General features: G+C 42.6%; 1 protein-coding gene across 11 annotated transcripts in view; it reads right to left on the bottom strand.

Annotated features, from left to right (window-relative positions):
• Positions 1 to 27,826, bottom strand: part of RARB (retinoic acid receptor beta) — a 334,393-nt gene that overhangs the window by 22,649 nt on the left and 283,918 nt on the right. For 10 of the 11 annotated variants that reach the window (XM_030007663.2, XM_030007661.2, XM_030007673.2 and 7 more), the window contains one exon: positions 24,625 to 24,766. In XM_030007663.2, the coding sequence (XP_029863523.1) occupies positions 24,625 to 24,766 (142 nt within the window). Of the gene's footprint in view, positions 1 to 24,624; positions 24,767 to 25,110; positions 25,129 to 27,826 lie in introns of those variants that run through there. The other variant, XM_030007672.2, reaches the window with a different exon arrangement.

The following is a 27,826-nucleotide window of genomic DNA, read 5'->3' on the forward strand; positions in this document are numbered from 1 at the left end:
TTCAAAACCTTGTGATATTTAAAACAAGGTCCTAAACTCCTGAGGGTGTGGTGGTGGGTTTGGCACACGTGAGGATGGCCAGGAATTTTGGATGGCCAAAGATCTGCTGATTCTCATTTGTACTGTCCCACCCCAGAAAGCACATCTATCTGTGCCATAGGGAGGGAAGCACAGCAAAATGGGCAGATGCCCAAAGTCACCTCCATGCCAGCTGTTTTCCCCTGTAGGTTCCCCAGGCCCATCTCCATGTCTTCTGTGGTTGCTTCCTACATGCCTGTGAACCACAAATGATCATAAAGAGCAGACGAATGGTGAATGTTTCGGAAGGAAGAAGAGGTGTCAATCCAGTCTCACTTACAATATCTGTTCAAGAACGAATGACTCACAGTTGGATTCATTTACCTCTGGGTGTCCTTTCTGAGACAAAATGAAGAACAACATAGGAAAATAGTAGGGTGGGAAAGCAAAGTCAGGGGCATCTACAGAAATAATGTAATATGTGTAACAGAAAACAAGGGGTAGATGCAGTGAATACTGTTGCTCTTTCATGAGGCCATTAGGCACACACTCCATAAGAGTAACTGCTCTGGTTTTCTCACTAAAGGTTTGACTTTGCAACTGAGAGAACTCCAACCCCAATCTAGCCGATATTTTAAGGATGAACTTGACTTTAACTGTGTGAACAGACCCACGCTGAAGTCAGCTACGTGCTTTGCTAGATCAGGGCTGGGACACTGAGCACCCCACCAGACTAAAGCCTAACCTCGAACACCATCAATTCTGGTGTCTGGAGTAACACAGACTCAAAGGAGGCCAGGAAGGGTGGACTGAAAAAGTACCTTCTTGTGAAGGTTCAATGCTACCAGTGTAGTCAGGTTTAGGGGGGGTGGGTTGGATCCCCCCCACTTCCTTTTACAAATATTTCCCTAAAGCTAATGCTCTGATCTTTTCGCTGGACCCCAGGGCAGAGCGCAAGTACGGTCTCTTGCACTGAAAAAACATCCAGGACCGACACGTACGTCTCGAGTGCTCCAAACTGCCACCACACTCCAGAAGTAAATCCTAATCACTGCTGTACTTGGGAGATAAAAGAACCCCTTAGAAAATTATGTAAACTCCTACGCAACCGCAAAGAGCAATAAGCCTTTGTAATAAAGCCCCATTTACTTGTAGCTCTGCGAGCTGATTGACAGATTTGCCAAACAGGCGGCCTCAGCAACTATTTGTCTCAATAGCTTTGAACTCCTTGTGGAAGACAAACACGTTATTTAGGCCAGGCTTCGGAGCAGCTGCCAAGAGCTCCCAGAGACCAGGAGGTAACTCCGGCAGGAACTGCACCACGCTCCCGTGCTACCCTGGCACAGTTTCCCCTGCAGCTGTACCTGAAGTCCCTTCCCCTCCAAAGGCCACCAGCGGGGCAGCTGCTGGTCAGTCCACATCACCGAATCTTTCTTTTTGGGCGCAAATCACTAAAGAGTACGAAAGGGAGAGGTAACATGTCCTGAAAACTAGGAACACTTTGTTCACCGTTACCTTTTTTCTACGATTCCGATAGCCTTTATAATAAAATGATAATAGCCTTTATACTAAAATGATAAAACCCGAATAACATTTATCTTCTTGCTTTTTGTATACTTTTTATATTTCCTACATTTGCCTTCGCTAAGGCTGCATCAGACATGGCAGTGTTTCTATATTCCCTGTAAGATAACACAATAAAGTACTGACATACAACACCAGGCTCCAAAAATACAAAGAATTTCAGTAACGTTGAACTATTACGCAGATTTAACTACAACTGTAATTCCACAAAAAAAAGAAAAAAAAAAAAGAGAGAGAGAAAAAGATTAAGACAACACTATGTTTAAAAGAGTTAAATAAAAACATATAAACATACACATTTACCCAGTAAATTTAAAAGCCATCACTGCTCTGGGAACAGGAACTGTCACGCTGCATGTGGGAAGGGTTTCGGATTACAGCTTATGCTTTTATTACATAAATCACACCTTTTTGTATCTTGATCTTTACATGCATATGATCACATCAATCCCCAATGCAATTCCACTGCCTTTTAATGATGATATGCCAGTGATGAATCCATGTCACAGTTAATGCCACCGTAGAAAACTCAGGTTATGAATTTCATTACTTGTGCACTAAATACTGACTTGATGGCTGCATTGTTTAGGAGCTTCCGACAGGGGACAGTATGGAAGCTCTCTTGCCCCATGAGAAACACTGGAAGTCGAAAAAACTAAGAGAAAACAAGTAAGGTGGTGGTGTGGAGGAAGAGAACGAAAAAAGGTGTGTCTTGATATGTGAGGAAGCCACGTCTCGGCACTGCTTGGATGGCTGAGCGACGCACACCCACGCCTGAGCATGTCTGCTCCAATCCATCTTCCCATGACAGCTTCCCTGTCCCCTCTACACACACGCCAGGACTTGCGCTTCCACACCCAGAAACCCCCGGGCAGCCGCGGCAGGGTTCGTAAGCTGGCGAAGGCACTTTCTGTTGCCTTAGCTTTGAGGACCGGCCCCTACCCTCAACGTTCATCCCCCTAACCTGGTGGCAGAGGGGCTGAACATCGTCTCTTGTCCCATCCAGTCTGTTCTCCTCACCCCAGGTTTGCCACCGCTTTCCTTAGCCTCAGACACATCTGCCCACTTCTGCTGGAAGCGATGGGCAGGGCCCAAAAGCTGCAGGGAGGAAGGATGCATTTTTCAAGAAAAGCAGGGACTGCTGTAGATGAAACTAAGTATAGGAAAGACACAAACAGCTTCTCTCGGAGGACCCCAGCGCTCTCATTTAACAACCGCGCAGCAATTCTCCTGCTTGAGCGGGATCATTTCAAGCATGCTGTAATGCTGGGAATCGTCCAGTCTTAAACGCAAGCCCCTCAGGTCCACCAAACTTAGTCACCGCTTGGCCTGAGAAGAGTCTGGGATCTGGCCCAAGAGATTTAGGCAGTTTCTAGATAATCAGGTAAAATGATGGATAGCGAGTGTTCGTACTCTCCTTTGTTGAAGGTGGCACAAATGTCTCCGGGGAGGAGAACCTGCAGTTCGCAATGCTGTTTTTCCAATTACTTGCACAACCTGTACTTCCCCAGGTGCCCAGAAGATTGTTAGACAGCACCTTTCATATATTATAATGATTAATCAGCTATAAATTCATGACTTGAAATGCTATCATTGCAGTTTTGCTTCTCGGAGATCCCTGTGACCTTTGAAGAACTCTGTGTACTAGTTAACCGGTTTTGGTCCTGCAGTGACAACTACTAGTGTTTCCGGTTAGCTCGCATTCCTGTAAAACCACACTTCTCTTGTCCCTAAATATTTTGGAAGTTACTAGTTAAGCTAACAAATCTCAAAAGCACCATAAAGCACACACAGCAAGTCAGTAATTGCACAGCACTGGGCGCAAGGTAGGTTTTCAAAGACTCCTTTTGTTTGCGAACGCTGATGGGAAGAGAAATCAGAGGTGAGCTGAGGCGGGACGGCCGCAGACCTGCCAACTCTCCCCTCCGGGCAGAGGCTGGCTCTCCCGCCTGCTCTCCCGCACCTCGGGAAGCCATCTATCCCTTGCCGAACGCCAGGCAGCCTGGGCTGCCCAGCGTCGCAGGCAAACGGTGCCACATGCGGGCAGTGGGGCCGATGCTCAGCACTGGACCCAGGTCTTCCAGGAGCACCAAGCTGCTTGCTAGGGTGGAAACCCGCAAGTCTTGCACAGCTCCTTTACACCCTGACTTCTCCAATCCCGGCAGCAGCTGCTAAAAATTTCTAATTCTGTCAGAAGGTAGCAGCTGTGGACAATTTCAGTCAAATATGCAAAACGCTTACTTACTGCCACTGCCAAGTTTGATCCACCAGGATAAATGCCCCACGCGTCACCCTTCTCGCCATCACCCTTCAACAGACTGTGCTCGTGGTAACGAATGGCGGTCTGCAAGGACGTCTTTCGCAACAGTCACCCTGGAAAACCTCGAACCAAGGGAGACTTAGCACCCCCGATGCTGCTGCTGCTGACCCAGGCTCTCCAACGCCATGGACAGAGCCAGCACCCAGCTGCACATCACACGCAGCTCCCACGGCCGGGAGCTGGTGGAAGCGGGCACAGAGATGGGGGAGCTCCAAGGGGGCTGGTCTTCCCGGCTCCAACGTAAGAAAAGGAACAAAATAACCACCTTGAAAGCAACACAATCGCGCTTGACAAACTGACGCGCCACCAATTCAGAATGGTAAGACTCCTGTTCACATCTTAACAGCAATGCAATCGCAAGCCAAACACAGCATTGAAATATGCAGAACACCGGGTAGTTATAAACAGATTGGTTTTCCTAGGTCATGATTTCCAGATGAAAGCATGTTTTCTTTTCGGCAAAACTGCTCAGGCTTTAAAAAGAACAGGAAACTATGTTAAAACAAATTCCCATGCCAAAACCGAGCTTTGACATACGGAGAACGATTGGAGGCAAAGCACGTTTCAAACACAAAACTCATTTCTAATGGACAAAGCCAATAACAAGTACACAGTCATGTAAGGGGCTTCAAGTACAAAACTTGAACACACATTGAAACCTGCATATTTTGTAGCTGATTCAGAGAAATCAACCATGTCAGCTGTCGGGTACAATTGCCACAAGAAAACATCTCGAATTAAGTGAGATAGTATCTCCCTACAGACACGTATCAAAATTAACAGGAGCACACAGAAACAATCATGAAGAAATTTCATAAGCACCTGGCGCGCTATCATTTTTCCCCAGGCACAGAGCGAGCACGTATTATTACAGAATTCAAGCCTGCCCCTTGTTTCCTATTGAGAAATAATGTTCAGCTATGGCAAACGCGCCCCGACCAACGCTCCAGGAACCTCAGTTCAACAACAGGGGAAAACACCACAAATCCAGAGGACATCGTCCTGTCAGTTGCCTTCACGTACGCTGGCTCTTCTAGCCACTGGTGGTATTTTTTTTTTTTTTTTTTTTTTTGAGGAAGGTGAATCTGAACTCTGCCTTGCAGCTTTGTATTATTCATTACATAATTGCTATGTTTTATTAGAAATATGATCTATTATAACCTTGAATATGGTAGCTTAAATGACATTGAAAATTAGATTATTCTGATTATTAGAGAAGTGAGAAAGGTACTAAACATTTGTAAGGCTGATAATCAATCAGTGTATCCATCTGAGTGCAATAAAAATCAATCAGGAGCTAGTGCGTTTAAATCTAATTTTTTAAGCATGACATTTTCTTCTGAGTTTCTTTTTTAAATGTCACCCTCTTCTACAACAGTGATTGATTCTATCCCCAGGGACAGTTAACTCCAACTGTTTTATTCATTGCACTGAGCTCTTGTATCCACAGTCTTTTCTAAATATCAAATTAATGACAACAATAATATTTTCATCAAAACGTGAAATTCAGAAATACACATTAATGGAATCAAAACAGCAAGAAGCACGATAGTACGTTTAAATTGGTTCAAATACCAGGGGCCTTTTAACTAGCAAGCAGTGTATTTTAATGCAGAAAATGGTGGAATTCTGTGTCCCTCCAGTTCTCTTTTTTCCCCCCATAAAAGAAAAGGCCAAGGATTTGCTTGTTTAAAACATAATTCATTTAGAAATGTTTCAGTAGTGAACAATGAATCACTAGCTACAGGGAGTCTGTGAGTGATTACCTATGCCTCCAAAATAACCTTATTAGGCTATTGTAAGTATAGGGGAGACCTTTGATACGTATAGCCTAAGGGCCTCTATTTTTCCATTCATGCACAGGGGATTTATATGGTTATATCCTATTAAAACCGACGAAAGCAACACATCTCCCATTTATGTATGAGGATAACTGCGGGGTTAATATATCAGGAACTGAGTTATAAGAACAGGTTTCATTATATGAATGAATGATACAAATGGATGCTCTACGGCTTTATTTAACTGGCCTGAAACTTGATCTGTGGTTTCAAGGATTCTATCAGCCTGAAAATTTTATTTTTTACATGAAATTTGGCACCTGCTATTGTCACATCCCTGAAATATTAGTAGACGGAATCAGCAAAAAAGGAGTTTCTAGTCCCTTGAAGAAAAACAGTACTCACTGAACTCAGACGTGGGACTGAAACTGGAAAGCCAGTGCAGAACAACAGGCTGAGAAAAATACCCCTTGAAGATAGCTGAAAGGTATGGCTTTGGTATTCTTTTTTTTTTAATTTATTTTCAATTATTATTTTTATTATTTCACTTTACTGTCATTTAAGAGAAAAGATTTTTTTTCTCTTTTTTATTTTATGACATCCAGAAGCAAAACCAGCAGCTATCACACTTGGAATATCTAGAACTGGCAAGCCAAGACCCAAAAACTCTGCCAAAGGAAAAAAAAAATGTCCTAGAGGTGGATTTGGCTTGAATGTTGCAGAAGGCTCCATAAAGCACTTCAGCAAGGAAAAAAAATCCCCAAAGTCTATAAGCTGATTCCAGGTGTATGAATATACAGCTAATGCTTACCTGTATACTGACTATAGTATTTCAGGACCGGTTCAAGTTGTGCAGAACATGCCAAACATGGTAACAAAATCAGGACTCCAGAAATACAAATGAAGCCCCCCACCCCCATCCCAACACCCTCCCTCCACCCGCCCCTAAAACCAGATCCTAAGAACAATTGAGAAATTAAGAGGTTGTAAAAAAACAGAAGGACAGAAAACAAATGGAACAAAATTAGAAGAAAATGCGTTTTGCGGCATGTGGCAGAAGAGACAGCAAGAGGAGCAGCTGAGTCAGAGCCAGGATGTACAGGGCACAGCAGCTCTACCAGGGGCTGAACCGAAAGCAGACTCCTTGGTCTCCCTTACCATCTCCCTACATATTGCAGCCAAAGTAGGCGGAGAGATGCGATTATACATTTAATGAGAAACTGTTTAAATAGCATTTGCCCTGTGATTTCCATTTTCAGAGTGCTTTAATGTCATCAACTAATTGCCAGTGTGAAATAGAATAATCCACATACTCTTAGCAGCTGACACTTAAAGAGCCACTGAAGGTTGCTAGCATTAACAATTGCAGGCAGAATAAATCACTAATGTTTCCTGTGAAGGCCCACCAACATATCTGCAATGGAAATAGCCTAGCCATACCCATCGACTAAGACAAAATTTACTCACTGATATGTTTCCATCTGTATTTCACATAGGCATCACCTCAAGTTACTTAATATAGCCAGAAATTCCCATCTGCAAGATGGAGCATCTCTATAGGCAGGTCCCACAATGTCCCCGTGCATCTTGCGCTGCTGTTGAATTAATCTACACATCTGTCATTCCCTCCTCATTCATGCCCTGCCCCATCTCTCTCAGTATTCTGTATGAAATCAGTTGCTTCCTTACTCTAAATGTAAAACCAGCAATTTTTATTAAGATCTGCCATGCCACCTGCAACAGGTCTGCAGAGTAATAGCATCACCCGGTGGATATTGCCAGTCGTCCCTTTCCCTGCTCAGTGCAGGAATGGGAAGGAGCTTTGGGAATCAATCACTCCATCCAGGGAGGTTTCCCAAACTCACAGGGCTTCTGCTGGTAACCCACTGTGAAGCGTCAGCCTACGGCAGAATCCCATGAAACTAAACCCCTCAGGGACACAAAGTATTGTGCTTACTATCTACTGTTTCGGCTGCCAAAATCCCAGTGGATTTACTAGTAACTTCTGTGGCAGTCTAGATAAAATTCTGCATACAGCTGGTTAAACTGAAATACTCTGGGGACAGGAGGACGGCTTTTCTGGAATTGCAGTGTCTTAACACATTAGCTAAAAATACACAAGACCACAAACACAATGTGATTATTCTTTCTCTTCCTCACAGCTGAAGTGACCAAGCACATATACAGCAGTTTAAAAACACTTCTAAATACTCAGCCTGAAATTAAATTTCTATTAAGCTATAGTGCATTTGTTTTACCATAGGCTGGGTAAAGAAAAAATCCCTAAATTTCAAACTCTGAACTTTCAGTCAGAAATCACTAAGAGGCCATTAAATCTGTCTCATCCGATTTCAGCTGTTGAAGTGCCCTTTTGAGCTACCTTCTCAAAGCAACTGCCCTTTTGAGCTAGAATCTTGAAGCCTGGTATACTAACTCTTTATGGGTAACTGATTACAGGTAAAAATATCCTGAACCTGACCTTTCTCTTCAGGGTCACCAAAAGGTAAATCAGTCTACTCATCTACAGGTATTACATTAATTTCTCTTAAGAGACAGTCATGGTAGTACGATGCCTCGCAACCAGGAGAAGCTGGGGTTATCCAAAGTCATCAATTCAATTTGTTGGGCATTATCCAGGACTGTTGATGGCCAGGGAAGTGCACAGCTATAAACTAAGACCAGACACTGCACTCTATTCCTGCCCGCTGCCTGGCCTCACTGTAGCACTTCGTACACTTCAACCTGCTGCGGCTATTTTATTTCTCATCCTAACATGCACAGAGGAAAAGAACATGACTTGCTTTTTACTTAAGTGAAAAGCTACCTACCAAGACAAATTGCAACCTCTTTCTTGACAATGCCATTAACAGACTCCTTCAACAAAACAACTTTCCATGATAAGCACATTCATTCAATGTAATGAATGAGTCTCAGCCACGGGACAAGTACTGATTACGTACGATAAAACTGACTTTATGGGACAGCAAATGGAAGGGCTACAAAAAAAGGAGGTGAGCTGGAAGACCCCTTCCCTTTGTTCACGCGTGGCCGCTCAGTACCCAGGGCAATGGCTCCCCAGAAGGAAGAACAGAAGTTCAGGAGCAATACCAAGACGGCACACCACCTGCATTTCTCCCTTTTATTATGGCTGGTTTCATGCAGTGAATGCAGTTTGGCTTTCCCCAAACAGAGTTCAATCCTATGTTATTTACCAGAATTAAAAAAAACAGGCCAACTTATCACCACTGCTGGTTTTGTCTTGCAGTGGTGCTACTCCACTGATCACAGCAGAGTCTTATTAGTGTAAAACTACAGTAGCGTAGTGGGAGATCAGGTCTAATATCTGTATCTGCAGATGGATAACACCGCATTCATACCTAAGTTTCATTTCTTTGTTTTGCCCCCAAGGCTAAATTTCACATTTGTACCTCCTGGTGCCTTGTGCAATTGTGTAAAGGTGCATTTAGCGAGAGAGCTGCCAACTGACAACACATCTGAAGAGGCTTGCGTGCGCGGTGTACTTCATCAAGCACAAAGAACACATTGCCTCCTGCAACCGTAAATTGAGCTCATGAAGGCGGAGGAACAGTTGTTCCCAGCGCGTTTTAAGAAAGGGAGCCGTAGTCTTGAATCGCAGTGTTAGCCTGCGTTACAGCCTCAGCAGCTTGCAGCCCTGGCCTCCCACTAGGCCAGGGATAATAAAAGCAAAGAAATAGCTCAGCTTCTATTTACCTATTCCTCGGAAGCTAACATGGAAAACACGCCGTTATGAACTTAAACAAATTCCTTCCTAAGGACAAAGGCTTGTTGATACTCCTACTACTAAAAAGAAAAATAAATAAAATTAAGAGCAGGAGGTTATTTTCAGCTCTCAAGGTGCCAGGGCTGGCCCCCGAAGTGGTGGGCTGGGGACACAAAAGTCTGCGGCCCCACAGCCATGCTCAACCTCCCCGCCCGGGCTCCCCTCCCGGCTGGCTGGAGCTGCCCTCGAACAACCTGCTCCGCCAGAAGAGGCAGCCCAGGAGCAAGAGAAGGAAAGAACTGTATTACTTAACCAGGTGGACCTAAAAGCACCAGAAGATCAGCCAAAAAAGTTTACCGTTTAAGCCTCACTCCGATGTGCGGTCCAACGCAGCTGGCGGGCATGCATCTGCACCTGCCAGTGGGCTTGGTCTGCAGCTGGGTCAGACTTTTTAATTAACAGTGCCTGTCATTAAAACTGTTTTGCCATAATACTAAAAGAAACGATTCATCAAACAGTAAAATAACATGCTCAAACAATACTACTGCATCTCACTGCATTTTAGCGTGTTGTTTACTTCCTTTCTCTTCCCAAAAGCTGAGCAATCAGAATAAACAATCTGCAAATTTGTTGTTGGGGTGGAGTACTTTTTTTTTTTTTTTTTTTTGAGATTACGTCGTCCTTTTTTCACAAACTGTAACCTAAGGAGAAAGAAAAGAGGGAGGTCAGAGGACTTCTTTTTCTTTCCATATGCAGGATTTCGGGAAGGCCACGCGGAGCCAGCCAGCAGGCTCCAGGAGTGCCAGGCTGGCAATGTCACCAGATTCCTGTAAAAGCCCTGCTGAAGCTGGCTGCTGACACAGGCAAACAAGTTTATTCACTTTCAGCTTTAGCATCCCACTGCCCAGCCTGAAACGTTACACTGGCAAGCTGAAGCACTTGAAATGCTCTGCCTCCCAGGTTTTCCTTCGGGCAGGACGTCCCTTTCTGCCTGTGCATGGCATAACTCGGCACTGAGCCCCAGCGGGGCTTAACCTCCAGCAGTCGAAGCCCCAGCTCACGCCCAGGATCTCTGTGCCTGGGATAGCAGCAGGCTTTAACATGACTCTTCAAAGCAAAAAGTGCTTGGGAGACAAAGGCTATTGCTTGTGTGTTTAATAAACACTGCTCCATCCATAATTCACGTGTAGAAATACTGCTTTTCATCTATTAACGCAGGCTCTCCGGCCATTCGTACTCTTGCTTTATGTAGTGGCAGAAGCATCATGGCATTACGGGGTTGAATTCCCTTAACACACCTGCAGCAACCTCAGCTGTTTCAGCACTCACGTTATGACATGAATCACTCCACAAGCCTGCACCTAATTATCAGACTGTCTATTTTGATATATTTTATCTTTTATGTACAATGCCAAAGAAGTTTTTTAAAATACGTTCCAACTACTCTTTCATTTAAAAAAAAAAATTGCTTTCTTGTCTGGGACTTAAGTTCTGAAATAGCAGGCGTAAGTGGACCAGATTATTCAAAAAAGAAGGCGTGCTAGTAACTACAGGACTGGCTTAAAGAGCTTAATTCTGCCAGACAGGGTCAAGCAGCATCAAATCCTGATTTCTCCATAAGATCTTTTAAATATCCCCAGCAAAGCCAGCACATAACCTTTTTACATTAAGTGCTTTCACAGTACACCAGACCAGCCTGATGTAGTGATCATACAAGGAGCAAAGCAGACAGATACTTGTTTCCAGGAAACAGCAAGATACTAAAAAAAGCAGCCTTTTTATTGTTGATTTGAAATCAAAGTGATTATTGAGGCCTCTGCAACTTCCAGCACAAGACTTACTGCACACAAGGGAGTTCATTTTGAGAAGGCAAACAGGCAGCAGGTCATCACAGAGTTAACTCAATAAAATAATAATTTCTACTTGGATAAACTGACCTAGTTTTCCCAGACTTCTCTATGAAAACAAAGGATGCAACTTGGACATGAGATGACGTCTGAAAGGGAAGCTAAGGGCTGGGCAAGAAGTCTGCATTCAACACACAGCTGGTCCTTAACTAAATGAGGGTGCTGGTCCCCAGTTGACATTACAAAAGACTACCCAGCTGAGGATTAACTGGCATTACTAGTGGTTTCTATCCCCATCTTATCTTATTGATGCCGATGACAAATCTTTCATGTCCTTCAACACGTGGGATTGGGCCCCGAACTCATCGTACGCAGGTTCGGTACCTCCTTCCAGCTAGGATGGTCTTCTCCACGACTGCAGCAAGTGCCTGATGCAAGACGTGCTTACAGAAGGCTGTTTATGAGGTCCTCGTGATATTGTTCCTGGGCTACAACCCCCATGGGAAGCACTGGCTGAAAACTCAGATTTCCAAAAGCAGAGCTTTATTCAGTTCCTGAAAGAGCCGATGAACACCCAACTCCCCAACCAGCTGCAGGACTGCCCCAGAGCCCCAGGCCATGTGGCAGGCACGGCGCAGGCAAGTCCGCCAGGGCCTGGGGCGTACGGTGGGGAGGGCAGGAACCGACAAGGATCCTTGACGGCCCCCCTCGTAATTGACCCCGAGATTTTGCAAATCTGAACGCAACACGACGCCGACAACTCTGCATTTTGGGATTCAACCCAGTGTTATTTTTCAGTGAAGCTCTGTTGTGCTGGAACACCTCCAACCAGCTCAAGTTAAACAATTTGCCCAGAGAAAATGCTCGATGAAGGGGAAACATAAAAGTATGCGCAGAAAGAGGCCTGACTCCCTCTCTTTTCTATTCCATCACACAGCATTAGAGATTAAATACTCATTAAAAACATATATAATAAACTGTTAAGACAGGATACCTAGTGATTCCTCTTAATTGCCTTATTCTTCCCACACCTTGGTTTCTAGAGAATATTTTTAAATGTTCCTCCTCCATTACTGCAAGGCCCATTTACCATAGGGTTATCTCCCCACCTCGTCCCCCCAGCCAAGAAAGAAGACCCCAAAACTCATGGGGGTTAATACTGCGTACCCTGTGGGAGGCAGCTGATGTATCTGTATGGTTTTATATATGTTCACACCTTGCCATGCTTAAATTCTAGTAGGAAAAATGTTCCTAATAAACATATGAAATAGCTGTAACTGACTTGGAAAACAACAGGAAAAGTTGCCAAGAGAAAACTTTGACTCTCTCTTTAAGACAAGCAGGATTTAAGCCTTCTGCGGAATTAAAGTAATAAAATATTTCTGCTTATCCTCTTCTCTCCCCGTGTACTTTTCACTTTATTATGGGACAGGGCTGAATATAACAGGGTTTCTTTTTCTTAATAACAACTATCCTCTTGCTCTTATTTGATCTCTTTTTTATTATTTGCACTCCTCTTCAATTTAAAATTATTTTCTGGATGTTCTGATTTAGTAGCAGCATTAACCTGAAGAGGCATCCAAAGAGGGGAAAAAAAAAAGTGTGCATTGAGGTTCTCTTCCAAATTACAGAAAGGGGCAAATGGACCATCCTCCTTGTAGAAAAATGCCATCAAAAGGCTCTTCTGAACTAACAGTTCTCCATGTCACTTGTTACAGGGATCTGGACTGTATGGGTTTGATCCCTGAGCTCCTCAATGGGATAACCAGACAGCATGGCACTGTACAACGTGGGCTACGAGACCAAACATACACTGAGCTCTGGACTTCCACACCCGTCTTCATGAGACATCTAATCTGAAATACAAGAGCCCTGGCTTGCTCCCTGCCCAACAGAGGCAGACCAATATTGTCAGAGGAACTCAATCTTCACTAAATCTAATGCTCCGTCTTCCAGTATCAACGATTATTCTGTATCAGAAAAAAACCATATTGATGAAATTTCAGAAGTGACACTTTTTTTCAGTGGCTCTTTCCTGTTGTCTCTCCACTAGAACCAAAACAAACTGTGTCACAGGTCACCTAGAAGAAGTGTTATGGCAAGAAAAACAGGGGTAAGACAGTCCTTGTATGTAAGGAGCAGCTCACACAGTTATGGTGCAGGCAGGGATGCTGAACACACAAGGTGCAGCAGTTCATCCCATAAGGATGTTCATTTACTGCTGATTTGTCTTCCCGGGCTGATGCCTCCTCTACTGATGCCTCTAGGTTACAAAATGGCTAAAACCCATGCAGTGCCAATTTTGGTCTTCTTGAGATATAGAAAAAACTCTCATGTATTAGCCAAAATAAACATCTCCTACTTAATTTTTAAAATTATAAAAAATAAATTTCAATCTTTACTCTGCCACTGGAACATCCTCTAAAAGTACACAACATATGAAAGCAAGAAAAAGTACTACACTTCATAAGAGTGCACGTAACTTGTAGATTCTTTGAAATGTAATACTACTCCCCATAAAATCCTGCAATTCCTGGCAATTTCCATTTTTTCCACCTCTCTTACATTGTGTTACTATTTCCATAATGCAAACTGTAACCAGCTAGTTGGGAGTTAAAATAAAAACAAGGAAACCAGAACTTTTTTTCAGGAGAGATGGGAAGAAGCAAAGGATTTTCAGCAGCACCCATTGCACCAGGGCTGACTGACAGTGGGAAACCTGCTAATGATGGAAATAGGAGGAGACAGCAGGTGAAAACAGTGTCTCTGGATTGACCAGTGAGTCAAGGAATGATGACCTCTCCCACTCCTTCAACCACACGGTGATGTCTTCACCAAAACTCTCTGTTGCTGCCAAGGGACTAAAGCACATCTCTGTGCCAGAGAGGCAGTAACCTGGCACCCCTGAGCCATTTGATGAATTGCATGTGTGCCCGCTGCTATAGGAGAGAGTGCAGTGATGCCTGCAGCGTTTATAAAAAGCTTTCCCTTATCTTCCAGTATCATTCAATTTAGTATTTCTGTTTGTGATGTTTTAATCCACCCTCACTGCTAAGTTCTCCTATTTAATTTAATACTTTCTTTTCAGGCTCTCAGGTTTTATGGTTAAGTGTTTCCCAGGTTTAAATACACCGAGTTCTGCCTCCAAGAAAACACCGACGGTGGAGCATCGACCTACTTAACATTGGGAAAAAACAATCCCAAATGCAAAATGCATGACGCTATCTGCTAGTAATCCCTCTTCCCACAAGTTTAAAGATGAAAAATGTTTAAAAAGATAATGTATTGAAAATGATACAAATGTAATACGCTTTGTTAGTCTGTCATTTTAAATGGTTTGTAAAGTCCTCCCTCAGAGGATTGGACTTAAATCATTCATTAACTTGAAGCTGATTGCTTTGTCCTGGAAAGGGGGAAGAACATGGATTTCTCAGATGTAACCCAATTTCCTAACAGAAACAAAAACAACCTGATGAAATTCCATTACCGAAACCATCTATCGCACCCCAAGCGGAAGCGTAAATAAGTTAATTACAAAATGAGCTGTCAGCAAAATCTAACTTTATGGAGAGTTCTTAAATTAACATTTCACTTGCTTAAAAGTTTAAAGAAAGAAAGAAAGAAAGAAAAGTAGGTCAGCATGTTTCCCCAGCATGTCTTTCTGACTCCATTAAAACTGTCTGTCAGATGACTAACCATGCCTGTAATCCAACTAAAAGCATGTTTGCTTTCTGTTGCACTTTTTGCCAGGGGAAAGGAAGAATTCCACTTAGCTTTTAACTCTGAAATTCAGGTGAATGTCTCCAAAAGTCAGATAATTTCCTCACATTTACTTACCAAATCCGTTTATATCAACAACATGCAACTGGTTATGGATGCACGGCACTGAGAAATGATCCCACAGCTGATTAAATGCCTATCAGCCGCAGGCACCGCCTGTAGGGCTTTAAGCTACAACTTGTTAAAGTCAGCTTTCAGAGCCGTCGTCTGAGTGACAGACTTTTCATAAGACTTAGATTTAAAAATTTAAGAGCTTTCAGAAACATGCAAACATGCGAACAAGTACTGGAGTAAGGTGAGATGGGGCAAAACCATTGCTGTTCACTTTGGGCCAAAGGAAATTAAAAATCCCAACGCCCTATGATCTCTCTTTTTCCTTTCATTAGTATTAACAGCCGAGTGTTATTTAAGGCAGGATAGAAAGGGAGTTATTTCTACTGCTTGTATACCATCTAACTTTAAAAAATCCTGTACACTTTCCATGCAAGAGCTGAAGAACTGGAGATTAACTGTTCCAATGTATTTTAAATTGAGCATGTGATACCAAGTCAAACTACAAACAAATCGATGCTATTTTTAGAGCACAGTCCTAGGGCCAGCATCCCAGCAGGAGGAGCTGCAACATGTCAGCCGGCTTATCACAGGCATGGCAATGGAAAACTCCCTCTGCTATAACAATTCATACAGTGGATGAAAGCAAGCCGTAAGAGCCTGACAGCAGCAGAGAGAAATCCATGTCCTCATCTACTTATGTAGAGATCTTCCTAAACCATCTTTGAGAGATTACTGGTTTCCGAGCGCCTGCTTTCTATCTTCCACACCATCAGCACAGGAGTTGCTCTCCACAGAGAGAGGCCAGCATCAGCTTTGTTTCTTTGCCTTCTGCAGAGGCACCTATCCTATGCAAGACCATCTCCAGTAAAGCAATCACCAGGAAAACAAAGAAGTAGGTTTGCAGATATAAACCATCAGGAAGATGTACGTGTTCTCACATATGTTTCTTCTAAGGGGAAGGACCAAATACGTGTCTCCTCTGATACCGAGTCCTTCAGGCACATTGAGGTTGCTGCAGTTCAGACTTCCCAGAACTCTTGGGAACAATTTACTGCATTTCTCATGAACCTTGGCTACTGTAGATAACATTTTCAGGTTGGCCTGACAACCAAATAAGCCATGTTTAGCTTCAAGGCTCAGGACACTGGCAATTTGCTCGTTCCCAGACTGATACTTATCTCATCGACATTTCTCCATCCTTCCAATTCAACATCCCAAAATTAAAAAAAGCTTTCAAAGGGAGAAAAAAGATAGCAGTGAAACCACAAGGTGCCAGTAGAGAAAGCTCAACCCGCATGGCACAATGGCAATCAGGAGAAAGAGATGTGTCAAGGATGCCCCGTGCCCCCATACAAGAAAATGATCCGAATGAGGAATACGAAGCAGTGAACTGAGTGCATAAAGGAAGAATGGAAGCTCTGAAACAAAGCTTTTGAGGTCATGGGATTGGGGTCTCAGCAGTTATGTCTGCATGACCAAGCAAGCGTGGCCTCAGCCCCGTGCTTTGGAGCACATAGACTGGGCAGGGATAGGCTACCTCCAGATTTCCCATCTGCTCTTACAGCAGCATTGCCCAGCACAGCACAAGGCAGAAAGGATAACCCAGGGTTTGGCCTGCTGCGAAAGCAGTTGGGATACTAAATTCAAGAAGAGGCAAAGGCTACTTGCAGTGGCAACATGAATGCATAGAGCCAGTGTCTTTATAAGTACAATCTGGAATAATGCTATAACCCCCCCACAGATGCCCCAAAACCAAAGTGGGGGACAAGAAATAACAGAAAAAGGCCATAGAAACAGCCAGATCCATGTTAAGAAGCAGCTTTGTAAGAGATACCTGTCCCAAACACCTTTTACTGGGAAACTGACTGAAGAAAGCACATGATGATTCTTAAAAAAACCCAAAGGTATGAAATGAAAAAATGGGAAGTTCTGCCTGTGTCAGTGCCACTAACTGTCCTCACGGAAGAGCCAGACCTCCGGAGGAGGTGGCATGTGGCAGGACTGCCACAGAAACCTGAGCTGCTAGCATCAACAGACAGGCATTAGCCACTCCATAGGCTCTGACGAAATGTGCTCCCTTAAAATAAGAAAGGGTTCAATCAAGTCTGAGGACTTTGCTAGAGCCACTGTACAGTAACACATACTTCTCTGGAGTGTGCTGCAGGTCTAAGTAGAAATTAGACTGTATGTGTGTTACATCTTTCACTGGCTCTAGTTATCTCTGAGTTTCACCTATAATGAAAGAAAAGTTACTTGTACAAAGACTCTGTACCACTCAGCTGAATTTCTTCCACAGGACAAGATCAACAGGCGTTCAGAAAGTCCACTAACATCTAATTGACACTTCTTCCATTCTTAAAGCACATCTCTTTCAGAGCATGGTCAGGTACTGCAGTACAAATGATTAGCATAATAACTTTAGAAGTGTCACAACTTTAATAAAACACCTTGTTAAGCAAAAACGTAAGAAAGGCACATTTACAGTCACCAAGGACTAGGATTGATGGATGCAGACAAAGGCTGCAGAGAGCACACGAGCCCTGGTAACTTCTGCCAGGATCCGTGTTGTCATAGAGACAGCAGAGAGCGATGAAAAGTTCACCACGGTAGCTATACCTTAGTGAATAAGTCTTAATGTAACTTCCAGCTGAGGACATGTAATCAATCTCTGTATGAGCTTATTGAAGGAATTCCCTTTATGCTTACTCAGTCCTCAAGAGCCCAAAATGAGGGAAAAGGTTTTAAAGTATATATATTTTACTACTTTAGAAGACAAGCCAAGGCCTAGTGCTTCTTTTGGATTAAGTTGAGGGGAGAGAGATAACTGGGGTTTTTTGAACAAGAAATGACATAGAACATGAAAAACTTGATAAAGACATGAAAAAAAAAAAAAAAGGATGGAAAGAGTAATTCTAGGGCAGCCTGGCAAGATTGGCCATGTTCAATGGTGTCTCCCCCTTCCCCTAGATACTTTTCCCACGGAGGTGGCTGCAGCCCTGGCATCATACTGCTGCTCTTCTCCCATTGGGCTCAATCACCTCTTTCCCTCTTACACTGGAAAAAGCAGGAGTTTGCCTGCTCTCCCTTCCTCTCCGTGCCTTTCGCCCGGCGTCTCCCTCCCCAGTGGCATTCAACCCCTGGTTTATCTTCCCGCAGGGTAGCAGCACCCCCTGACCCTTCCCGGGTCCCTGCTCTGGGCTCAGTCCCACCACTTGGGAGGTACGGGATGCTGGAGCCGACAACAAGCAACGCAGAAACTGTGCCAGGAGTTGTTTATTGGCCAGGGTCTTCAATTCTTAGCTTACACAATTACGGGTTTTCTATGCAAGAAAGGGGAAAAAAAAATATTTGCAACACTAGCGTTTTACGGTTTAAAGTAACAGCTATTTGCGTAATGCCTAAAAGGCAATGAACAGAAGAAAAAGAGAACCTTAGGACGCTATTCATACTTTTCCCTAACATTTTAGGATATAAAGATCAGACTAATTAACAAACAGTCTTGAGTTGAGCAGGGTTCACTAATCACGATCTGCTTGAGGAATCAGGAGAGAATTTACTTAGCTGCATCACAAAAGGTGCCAATAAATTGTTCAGCTGGAGAGTTAACATAATAAAAAAAATCATTTTTTATGTTATTTTCTTTAGCAGTTTATTAATTGCTGCCTGAAATACTTTTCTGAAACACAACGAGCTGCAAATGAATTCATGGGCTATTAATCTGCTGTACATGGCACTGGAGGGAAAGCTCATTAGGTGAGTTGATGCAATTACTGCTATTACATAACCATCTTCACAGAACATAGAGTAAATTATGAATAATAACATTCAATCTAAGTTGCTCCTTTAAACATTAAAGCTGGCAAGTGAAAGCTATGCAAAATCAGGGGGAAAGGCTAGAACACAAAAGAGGCAGACCCCAAAAGGAGAAAAGAAAAGCAGATCTACTTCTCTGAAGACACCAAACCGATATGAAATGCAAGAGATGTTTGTTTAACCGTGGGAAACAATGAGCAACAAGTACAACTCAGTTCTCTACAAGAGAATTTTAATTGTATATAAATCATTTTCAGCCACCCAGCATAACAAAGTGTGCATTATCTCTGGCAGAGGACAGACTGACGCTAGAACGCTGTGGTTTTTGTAGCAGGAAGACCCTTCATGTTGGCTTTGCTCTCATCTTAAAAAATCTCCCCATCAGTGATACTGAGTGTTTGGCATTAGCTTTTAAAAGTACCCAATTTCTCAGCCTGAAAAAATAAACACACGCATTCCTATCTGATCAGCAACTGAAAAAAATCGCCAATCCAACCTTAATGAACAAAATGAAAAAACTGTGATCTGTATGGTTTGGGCACAGTTTCCCCACCATCTGTATACTCAAATTCTTGATTTCATTGGTATTTTCACAGTTTACATCTTTCACCTTCAAAGCACCTACAATACAAGGTCTCCCAGCCCCTGTAAAACCACTTATTATTTTTACCTCTCAAGATAGGAAAGCTAGTCTGATCAGCTTGTAGTGTTTAGAGAGAGGAATTAGTCCCAGAACAGAATTCAGGGTTTTGTGATTTCCACTCTGGTATTTAGCTCGTGCCTCTCGAGAAAGCAAGGCAAGTCAGCAGGCAAGGCAACTACATTGGAATTTTTGAAAAAGCCCCCAGCCACTGTGTGGTATTTAGGCATCTAGTTAAAAATCTAGCCCCTAGCAAAGCAGAAACAATTCTTAAATCCAGTACTTTCTGCTGGCTAAAAGAATAAAAAACCCCAGTTCAGTTCTGAGTAAAAGCATCTAAACAAAGATTTCATGCATTCTAACCAATTCCCTTTAAAATTACATCACTGGAATCTGCATGAACTTCTCAAACACAGCTATGCAGACTAGCCCTCCACTTAGCCACCACTGATTGGAGATGGAATCACATTTCACTAATGAGTCTGAAAGACAAAGAAACAGAAATATAAAATAAAAAATACAAACATGACAGTTCTTCAAGTTGATGCTTCCTGGTTGCCAGAATTAAAATAAGTAAATCAATTCATTCTGTTGTTCAGTAGCAGAATGTAATCATATGTTCCGAGAAGCATGAACATTTAAATATTATAAGACTTCGAAGTCTGTGACAAAGAGTAACAGACGTTTCTGTGCAAGTTTAAAAAAAAACAAATACAGAGCACAAAAACTGGATTCTCTCCACTTCATGGTAATTCCCCTGCATTCCCCCCCTTCCTCCTTCCCTCCCTCCAGTGAGGTTAATTGTAAGCAGATTTACAAATCTGAACGTTGTTTCAGTGCACTGAGGCAATCTGGAACAATAATTCTGTGCCTTTATAAATGTAATTTTGCTTTACTAGAGCTCATTGCAGATGAGGTTTATGCCAGTACAGAGGGCTTCGCTGCATCACACCCTGGTACATGTGCTGGGTATGTGTCTGAGGGGGACCCCAAAGACCGTCAAGCACAGTGACAGTCCTTGAGGCCTACAACTTTTATAAAAGAGGATGGAAGTGGAAGAGCTGCTGGGCTAAGCTGAGCAGTTGTGGCAGAAGGAAGCTCCATTTTCTTCCCCCTTGTACCCTGCAATAAATCCTGTTTAGGTTTTCTTTAAGGGCAGGCTTCACCTTACAAAGCGTATGTTCCAGCATCCTGCTTGAAAGAGTCCATTATTGTTCGAGAGTTTTGCCCAGCTTCCCGCGTGCTGCCTTAATTGCAGGAGGCAGCGCGGTACGCGTGACCTCTCGCCAGCTCCCGAGGACCGAGGTCCATGCATCCAGGCAACAGTGTGCTTCTTGCTGACACCTGGGGTCAGGCCAAGGATGGTGCTTCAACATCAGCTTAGAGATCACGTAAAAGAAGGGCAAAGGTTAGTTTCCTAAGGCTCTCTATCACATAATGAGCCACTGTCAGCCTCAGCAGCCTTCTCACTTCAGCAGCAGAAAAAAAAAAAGAAACCTGTGTGATCACCATTTGTCTCTACATGTTAATTAAAAAAATTAACAGGCTGGAAGGGTAAGAAGGATAGAAATGGTTTGGAGTGGGGATCAGAGCCTTAGCTGCACCTACACGCTCCTGAGCACCTACACATGAACTAACCCATACAACCAACCCAAAACCTGATGCAGTGCTGGTGGAGGGACTGGCTCCGGGCTCTTACACTGAGAGCTGCAGCTCAGGTTGCAGGGACACAAGCTTAGCAGTGTCTGAAGGAGGGGGATCAGATGAAAGACAGCGGGGCTTTATTTCAAGCTGTGTTTTGCCCTGTTGTAGGATGATAAGACAGTTATCAGTAAGCCGTTTCCCCTCACACCCTTTGTCTTTTCTATTTGGAGCACAAACTTTTTGCAACAGGGACTGCACAATGAAAGACAGTCCCTACACTAGTGGGATCCAGTTTCAGCGGGTCTTGCAGATACTATCGCAAGGCAAATAGCTCCACGCCTGCCCTGGAGGCAGTCTTGTTACTGACCTCTCTTGATCAGATCTGGGGAGTAACATGGGGTAGAAGATAACTTTTTTTCCCCCTACACGAACAAAACAACCTATAAAGAAATGCAAATTTGGTGCATTCCTTTATCATCTCACTTCATTCTCTAAAACAAGATAAAAGCATACAAGAAATGCTCAGCACCTCTTCTCTTCCAAAACACTGTACCTCCATTCTTAAAGCCTTACTTATCACACTGGCTAGGCAGCCAGTTCTCATCTCATCTCTGACATGTGTGTGTAACGCTCATTAAGCTCAAAAGGAGTCCATATGCAAGTACTTTTGCATGCCCTTTAAAGGCAGAACAAGCAAACACAGGACTGTAGCGTTTAAGCACAGATTATTCTGTATACTGAAATTCTGCATTTACTCTTCCTTAGCTCCTGGGAACAGACCTTGGGGTTCCTATTTGCAGCTGCCCACCACAACTACTTTCCCCATTTGGGACTGGGTTAAGCACTGTAGGCTTGTTTCCCTATGAGATTTCTCTGATAGTTTTTTTTCTGTCCTTTGTTCATGGCTTTTACATTACAAGGTAACAGAACTGTAAGAAGACAGAAAAACAAAATGTGAATAAGGTACTGGGGGAGAAGGAAAACTTCTATCTGGTAAGAAAAAGCCCACTGACAAATGTGCCTTTGTTTACATAAACTTCTAAAGAAACGGAGTTGAAACCTGGAGACATGTATGAAAGAAGGTCAGATAAGAAAATAGCTTTGCAAATCTCTTAAGAGATGAAAAGCTCCTATTTATGAAGGGATAACACGGAATAACTTCAGACTTAGTTCTTAAACCCAGAAGACAAGACACACTGCATTCAAACTGATGACATTTAAAATAATTTCTCTACTCCTTTGCAAATGCCTTCTACAGAAATGCAGCCAGAGGATATCCCTCACTTCTCCCCAGTATCCTCTGTACCCCCTCCAACCTGCTAGCCCCCTTTCGGTGCCTGTAGTGGTTTGAGATAAAGGCAACTGCCAAAGGGCAATTTCACTCAGTTTACCCAAGGAAACAGGAAGAGCAAAACCTTAACTCTTGCTGGCAAAGCTCTAGCTACCCTATGGGAGAAAACAATCCATCACCTAAAAGGCAGTAAGTCTTTATACTTTACCCTAGGTAACTTTGGTTAACGTGTTAGAAATACTGCTGATATTTCCAAAAACTACTCTGATGTGACGTTACAGCATTTAATAAGATTACTACTTCACGTCAGCAATAAAATCCTTAAGAATTCCAAGACCAACAAGCCCTCAAGAGAGAAAAGCATTTTTTCTTCTCTTCCAAACTGCATCATACTGTTTTTAGCAAGGAAAAAAGCTTCATGTGCACAGATATATATGCCATCAAATACCTATCAATAAACCTCCTCATTCAATCTTACATCTTTGTATTTAGCCTACCTTATCCTTTATTCCCATCATGGTCTCCACTCCAGTAAATCTATACATAAGTACAGATAAGTGCACTTCAGGCACACATGAAAAATAGAAAACCCAACAAGGACAAGTGAAATCATGGAAATCCTAAGACCTCCTCCCCCAGTTGCTTGAAACTTGATGTTGGCCCTTTTCAATAACCACAATTTCAGATTTCCATGAAAAGGAGTTGGAAACACTGCAAAGTGGTCCTAAAGATGTATCCAGTTCTTTCTCTGCTCCTCAATACTCTTCCTCTGAGAGGAGAGGAAGGAGAGGGTGGGAGAGAGAAATAGGAGGCAAACAGGAGGGACCAGTGTGACTCTGGGACCCCTTCAGCTCCTGCCCGAGTACAGAGAAAGGAACTACTGGGAAGTCCCATGCAATTCAGGAAGGAGAAATGCTGAGGATGAGAACTGGTTTAAGTCACAGTTCAGTCATAAATATCTCATCAGTGTCAATTTTTTTTTCTCTGGTCTTAAGTCTCTCCAAGGAAGTCCTGTGGGTGAATTAAAGTAAAGAAGTGGTACTGGGCAATTTTTCCCCCTCTCTTATGCACACATTGCAAATTTCTGTAGTGTTTTATTATTGGAATTGATCTACTGAAATCAGGAACATCACTGATAGAGGCAAAAACTCTCAACAATCAAACAAATCACTACACCAAAGACTTTTTTGTACTGTAATCACTCCAATCAAAAATAAGAACGTGTCAGAAGCATTATCCCACAGGGATTTGAGAATGGCTTTTTTTAGCTAAATTTTCATGCTTGACAGGGATATCAATAAACTGGAAAAAGAGAAAAATGGCAGATTTCTACCTAAATATTTTAAAATGTTAATTTAAAGGGCAAACCAGAGATTTCTAGAAAAGATGGGAGAGGAAAATCCTTTGGGGTTTTTGTGCACTTGGCAGCACTTTTACACAGTCAGGTTTACTGGCTTTGCAGGTTTCGAAGAGGATTTGCCAGCTTGTTTCACCTGTCAGAGAGGCTCCAACCAGTAAGAACAGAAGACTCGAGGCTGTTGTACCGTCAGTTTTGTAAAATGGCACGAACTGGTGCTACCACTGAAAGAAGGACCTCTGGGACAAGCACCTGCAGGAAGCCCTTGTGAAATGACAGCCTGGGCTGACAAGCCCAGCAAAGCCATGAGCAGGTCTGCAGGGCAGAGGGACGACTGAAACTGAGCTTAAGAAGCCAGTGCTGTTCCCCTTACGCCCTTGCGCCAAGAAGCCATTTCTAGAGCTGATGGGACATAATCCAATCTTAAAGCAAGTATCTGTGGGTTTGTTCTTTTAGAAAACCTGGTGAAATTACCCAGTTGGGCGTTCTCATCCCCACACAGGGTGGCCACGCTGCACAGGCAGTGTGCTGCACTGGAAGTTCTTAACTGATGGCATTTAGGCTGCAAAGTTAAGGACTCAGAAGTTCGTAAAGTACAGGTCTGAAGTTGTGTACAAAATCCATACTCCTTTCTCTGCATATGAATGCAGATACTGACTTCAATCACATAATTGCATAGTATTTTTCTCCCTTGGGACTGCCACATATATGTAGGATATGACAAACAATAAATTGTTTCTGAAGACAACTTACATTCTTTGGACATTCCCACTTCAAAGCACTTCTGTAGTCTGCAGTACTGGCAGCGATTTCTGGTAACTTTATTGATAACACAGTTTTTATCTCTGTGACATGTGTAAACCATGTTCTTCTGGATACTCCTGCGGAAAAAGCCCTGAAATCAAGGGAAAAAAAAAATAATCAAATAAACTGTTGAGCTTCCCATAACCCTTAGAGACAGGCACTAACATTGCTTTAAAATAACAAAATAAATTCAAAGTTATGGCTGGAGTATGGCATCTTTAAAGACTCAGTCTTAGTATAATTTAGTACTGTTTCTTGCAACATAAGACTCATCTCTTAAATAAAAACTAATTAAATAATGCAACGTAAGGCCAAAATAAACACAACTAGAACTAGTAACAGCATTCAGGAAATGAAGTCCTAGATTTTACAAAAAAGCTCAAATAAAAATATTTTGGGCTTATGGATGTAGTAATGAGTTGGGTAAACAACAACCTTCCTGACAGATCCACTTGGAAGTCAAACACTAATCCAACAACCAACAGCCTCTCTCAGCCTAAAGGTCCCATCTATTTTTGTTACTGCAGAGATTCTCTAGTTCGAAGGCTGCAAGTAAAAAGAGAAATAATTTGAAACCCAGGTCTCTTAGCTGCTGGAACTCCTACAGCAATTAATGAGGCTTCTGCAGGTGGAAGAGTTCCAGCATCAGGTTATTGAGTTGTGAACTTGTAAAAGTTGCCAATTACAGCATTTTTTTCTTATTCAGATGCAGCTGTGAAAATAATCAAGTAATTACAATGATCTTGAACAGAAATTAAAGAGAACTGGAGGTCTGGTTTGTACTTAAGGAACACCATTTGACTGGACTCCTCCTTCAGTAAGTGAAAGAGATAAACAGCCATAAATGGTAAAGTTAGCTGGCACGGAAAAAAGGCAAAAAAACAAGTTAATTTCTTTATCTGCACTAAACCCCAAGCTTTAGATAATATCAAATAATAATGAAGAAAAAAAAAAGAGGATTACTTTAAGCATTTTAGGCTCAACCCACAGATATTCAGCAAAAGTATTTCTGCAACGGACATTTGGAAATTTGACAGCACTATTTAACCTTCTCACTTAGATTTTGAAAATCGTTTCAGCACAAGCACCAGGGTCAAATTTCAGTCAACACTGTAGCATTATGGAAGAATAGTTAGCAATTTAATATTTTTTGGAGGGCTTGAGAGGTTAAAACTCTTCAACCAGCCACATGTTTACACCCTACAGGGAAGTGGTAAACTTGATGCCGCAGACGATAGGTCCGTGACCACAATGCATTCATCTAAAGATGCAATCATGGTAAGCTATAAAATTGGCTCTCCTAGAAGCACTCACCGAGATATGTGAGTAGTTCAAAAGCCAAAAACCCTATCGTTCAGAGTTAACTGGGAGAGTTTCTGGCCATACCATCAGGGAGTGGTAGGGCAGGCACAGTCAGTAAGGGCTGGTCATAAATTCCTTGCACACCCAACATGCTATAGATGCTAATGTTATGAAAATACCTCAGAATCACTCAGAACTGAAAAATGCCTCCTTAATCACGTAACCCCTGGCAATAGTTTTCTGCGGCTCTTGCACGGGCAAGCCTCAGCCTGAAGTTAGCTCCTCTGATTTAGAAGATACTTAATACTACCATCAGAGAGGTAAATAAGAACTCTTCACTTCTTTCTTTTCCTTAAGCTACTGGATACAGAAGAATAATTTAACGCTATTTGTTTAGACAATTAAAACCTTTTAAGTTATCAATAACACTGCTATTTTATATTCCACACTTTTGATCATTAACACTGCTTGAATCTTTGCAATGGAAAGTATGGCAAGTGTGTATACATTTGTTTACTTGCTGAGAAGAAAATTTATGGTAATATTTACTTACTACTTTCTTACTTTGCTATTCCCCTAATTGCGATGCCCAGCTCTGCGGTAATTGCTGACAATGCTAACTAGAACAGTGAGGAGTCTATGGCATCTATTTTGGTTTAACTCAACAGACAGAAGAAAAGTGTGAGCTGTGCTGGTTCAAGGGTCTCTATATGGCTTATTCAGTCACCACTTTTTAGTTGGAAAGAGGTGGGGGAAGCCAAGACAGGTAGCTTCCCCTGCAGCCACACCAGCTTAATCCAGTGCTGCATGTAAATTAACACCCACAGTCACCGATGGAGTAACTCTCCTAACGCCAGCCTGACAGGGCACGAAACAAAATGGCCCAAATGAACAAAAATGACCCTCATGCAGCAGGTGTCTCACCACACTGAACAACTGGAGTAATTTAAGAAAACCAGCCCCCAAAGCCTCCTCTTTGCCGGCACATGCTTTGGGGCAGAGACTGCCACGCATCCACGCTCAAGAGACTTCTGGTTTACTGACACAGGCACCTGAAACGAAATATGAGCTTCAAAAGTGTCACCCAATACAGGGAAAAGAGGAAACAGCCTCCTCCAAATATACCTGTACTTCACCAAAATACAACCAGTATCTAATGGCACCCACTGATTGATCAGTTGTTCTGATATTTACACGCAGGTTCTGCATTCTTTTAACCTAGGGTTTAATTACAGCCCATCAGAAAGGAAAGCAGAGGAGGCTGTCTCAGTCCTTACCATATGAAGCTGACCACACAGCCCAACAGAAAAAGGTGATACAACTCCTGCTGACAGTAAGTATAAAGCACTCACGAACTCATTACTAATATAAAACTTAAGAACAAACTTGGAAAAAGCAGATCTCCAGGTCAAAATGAAGACAGTTTCTTTAACAGCCTACGCTCCCCAGGCAACGTCCTACACAGAGTGAAAGATATAGATGAGGATATTAATCGTGGAAGCTTAGACTGTTGTTTTACAAATTACTTTTTAACACTCGTATTTTATTTTCTTCCTGGAGTTACTCACAAAACAGAAAGAAAAATGAACTTATTTCTGTAAAATATGCAGGTGAAAAAAGGTATAATGTGGTCCTGCTCAAAACAAAGGACCTGTTTCTCAACAGTAGGTTAGTGCCCACTCCTCAGGTACACTTCCCTAAGACAACACTGGGATACTACTTCTAAGATTTGTGGCAAGCTCATTTTAAAACCTCAGCAACACATCGCTGAAAAGATTTGATCTTTAAAATTTCCTCTGGACAAATACTAACAAAAATGCCCAGATTATAAATATTATTTTATTTCTTT

Source organism: Aquila chrysaetos, chromosome 3, assembly GCF_900496995.4.
Source record: "Aquila chrysaetos chrysaetos chromosome 3, bAquChr1.4, whole genome shotgun sequence".
Taxonomy (NCBI): domain Eukaryota; kingdom Metazoa; phylum Chordata; class Aves; order Accipitriformes; family Accipitridae; genus Aquila; species Aquila chrysaetos.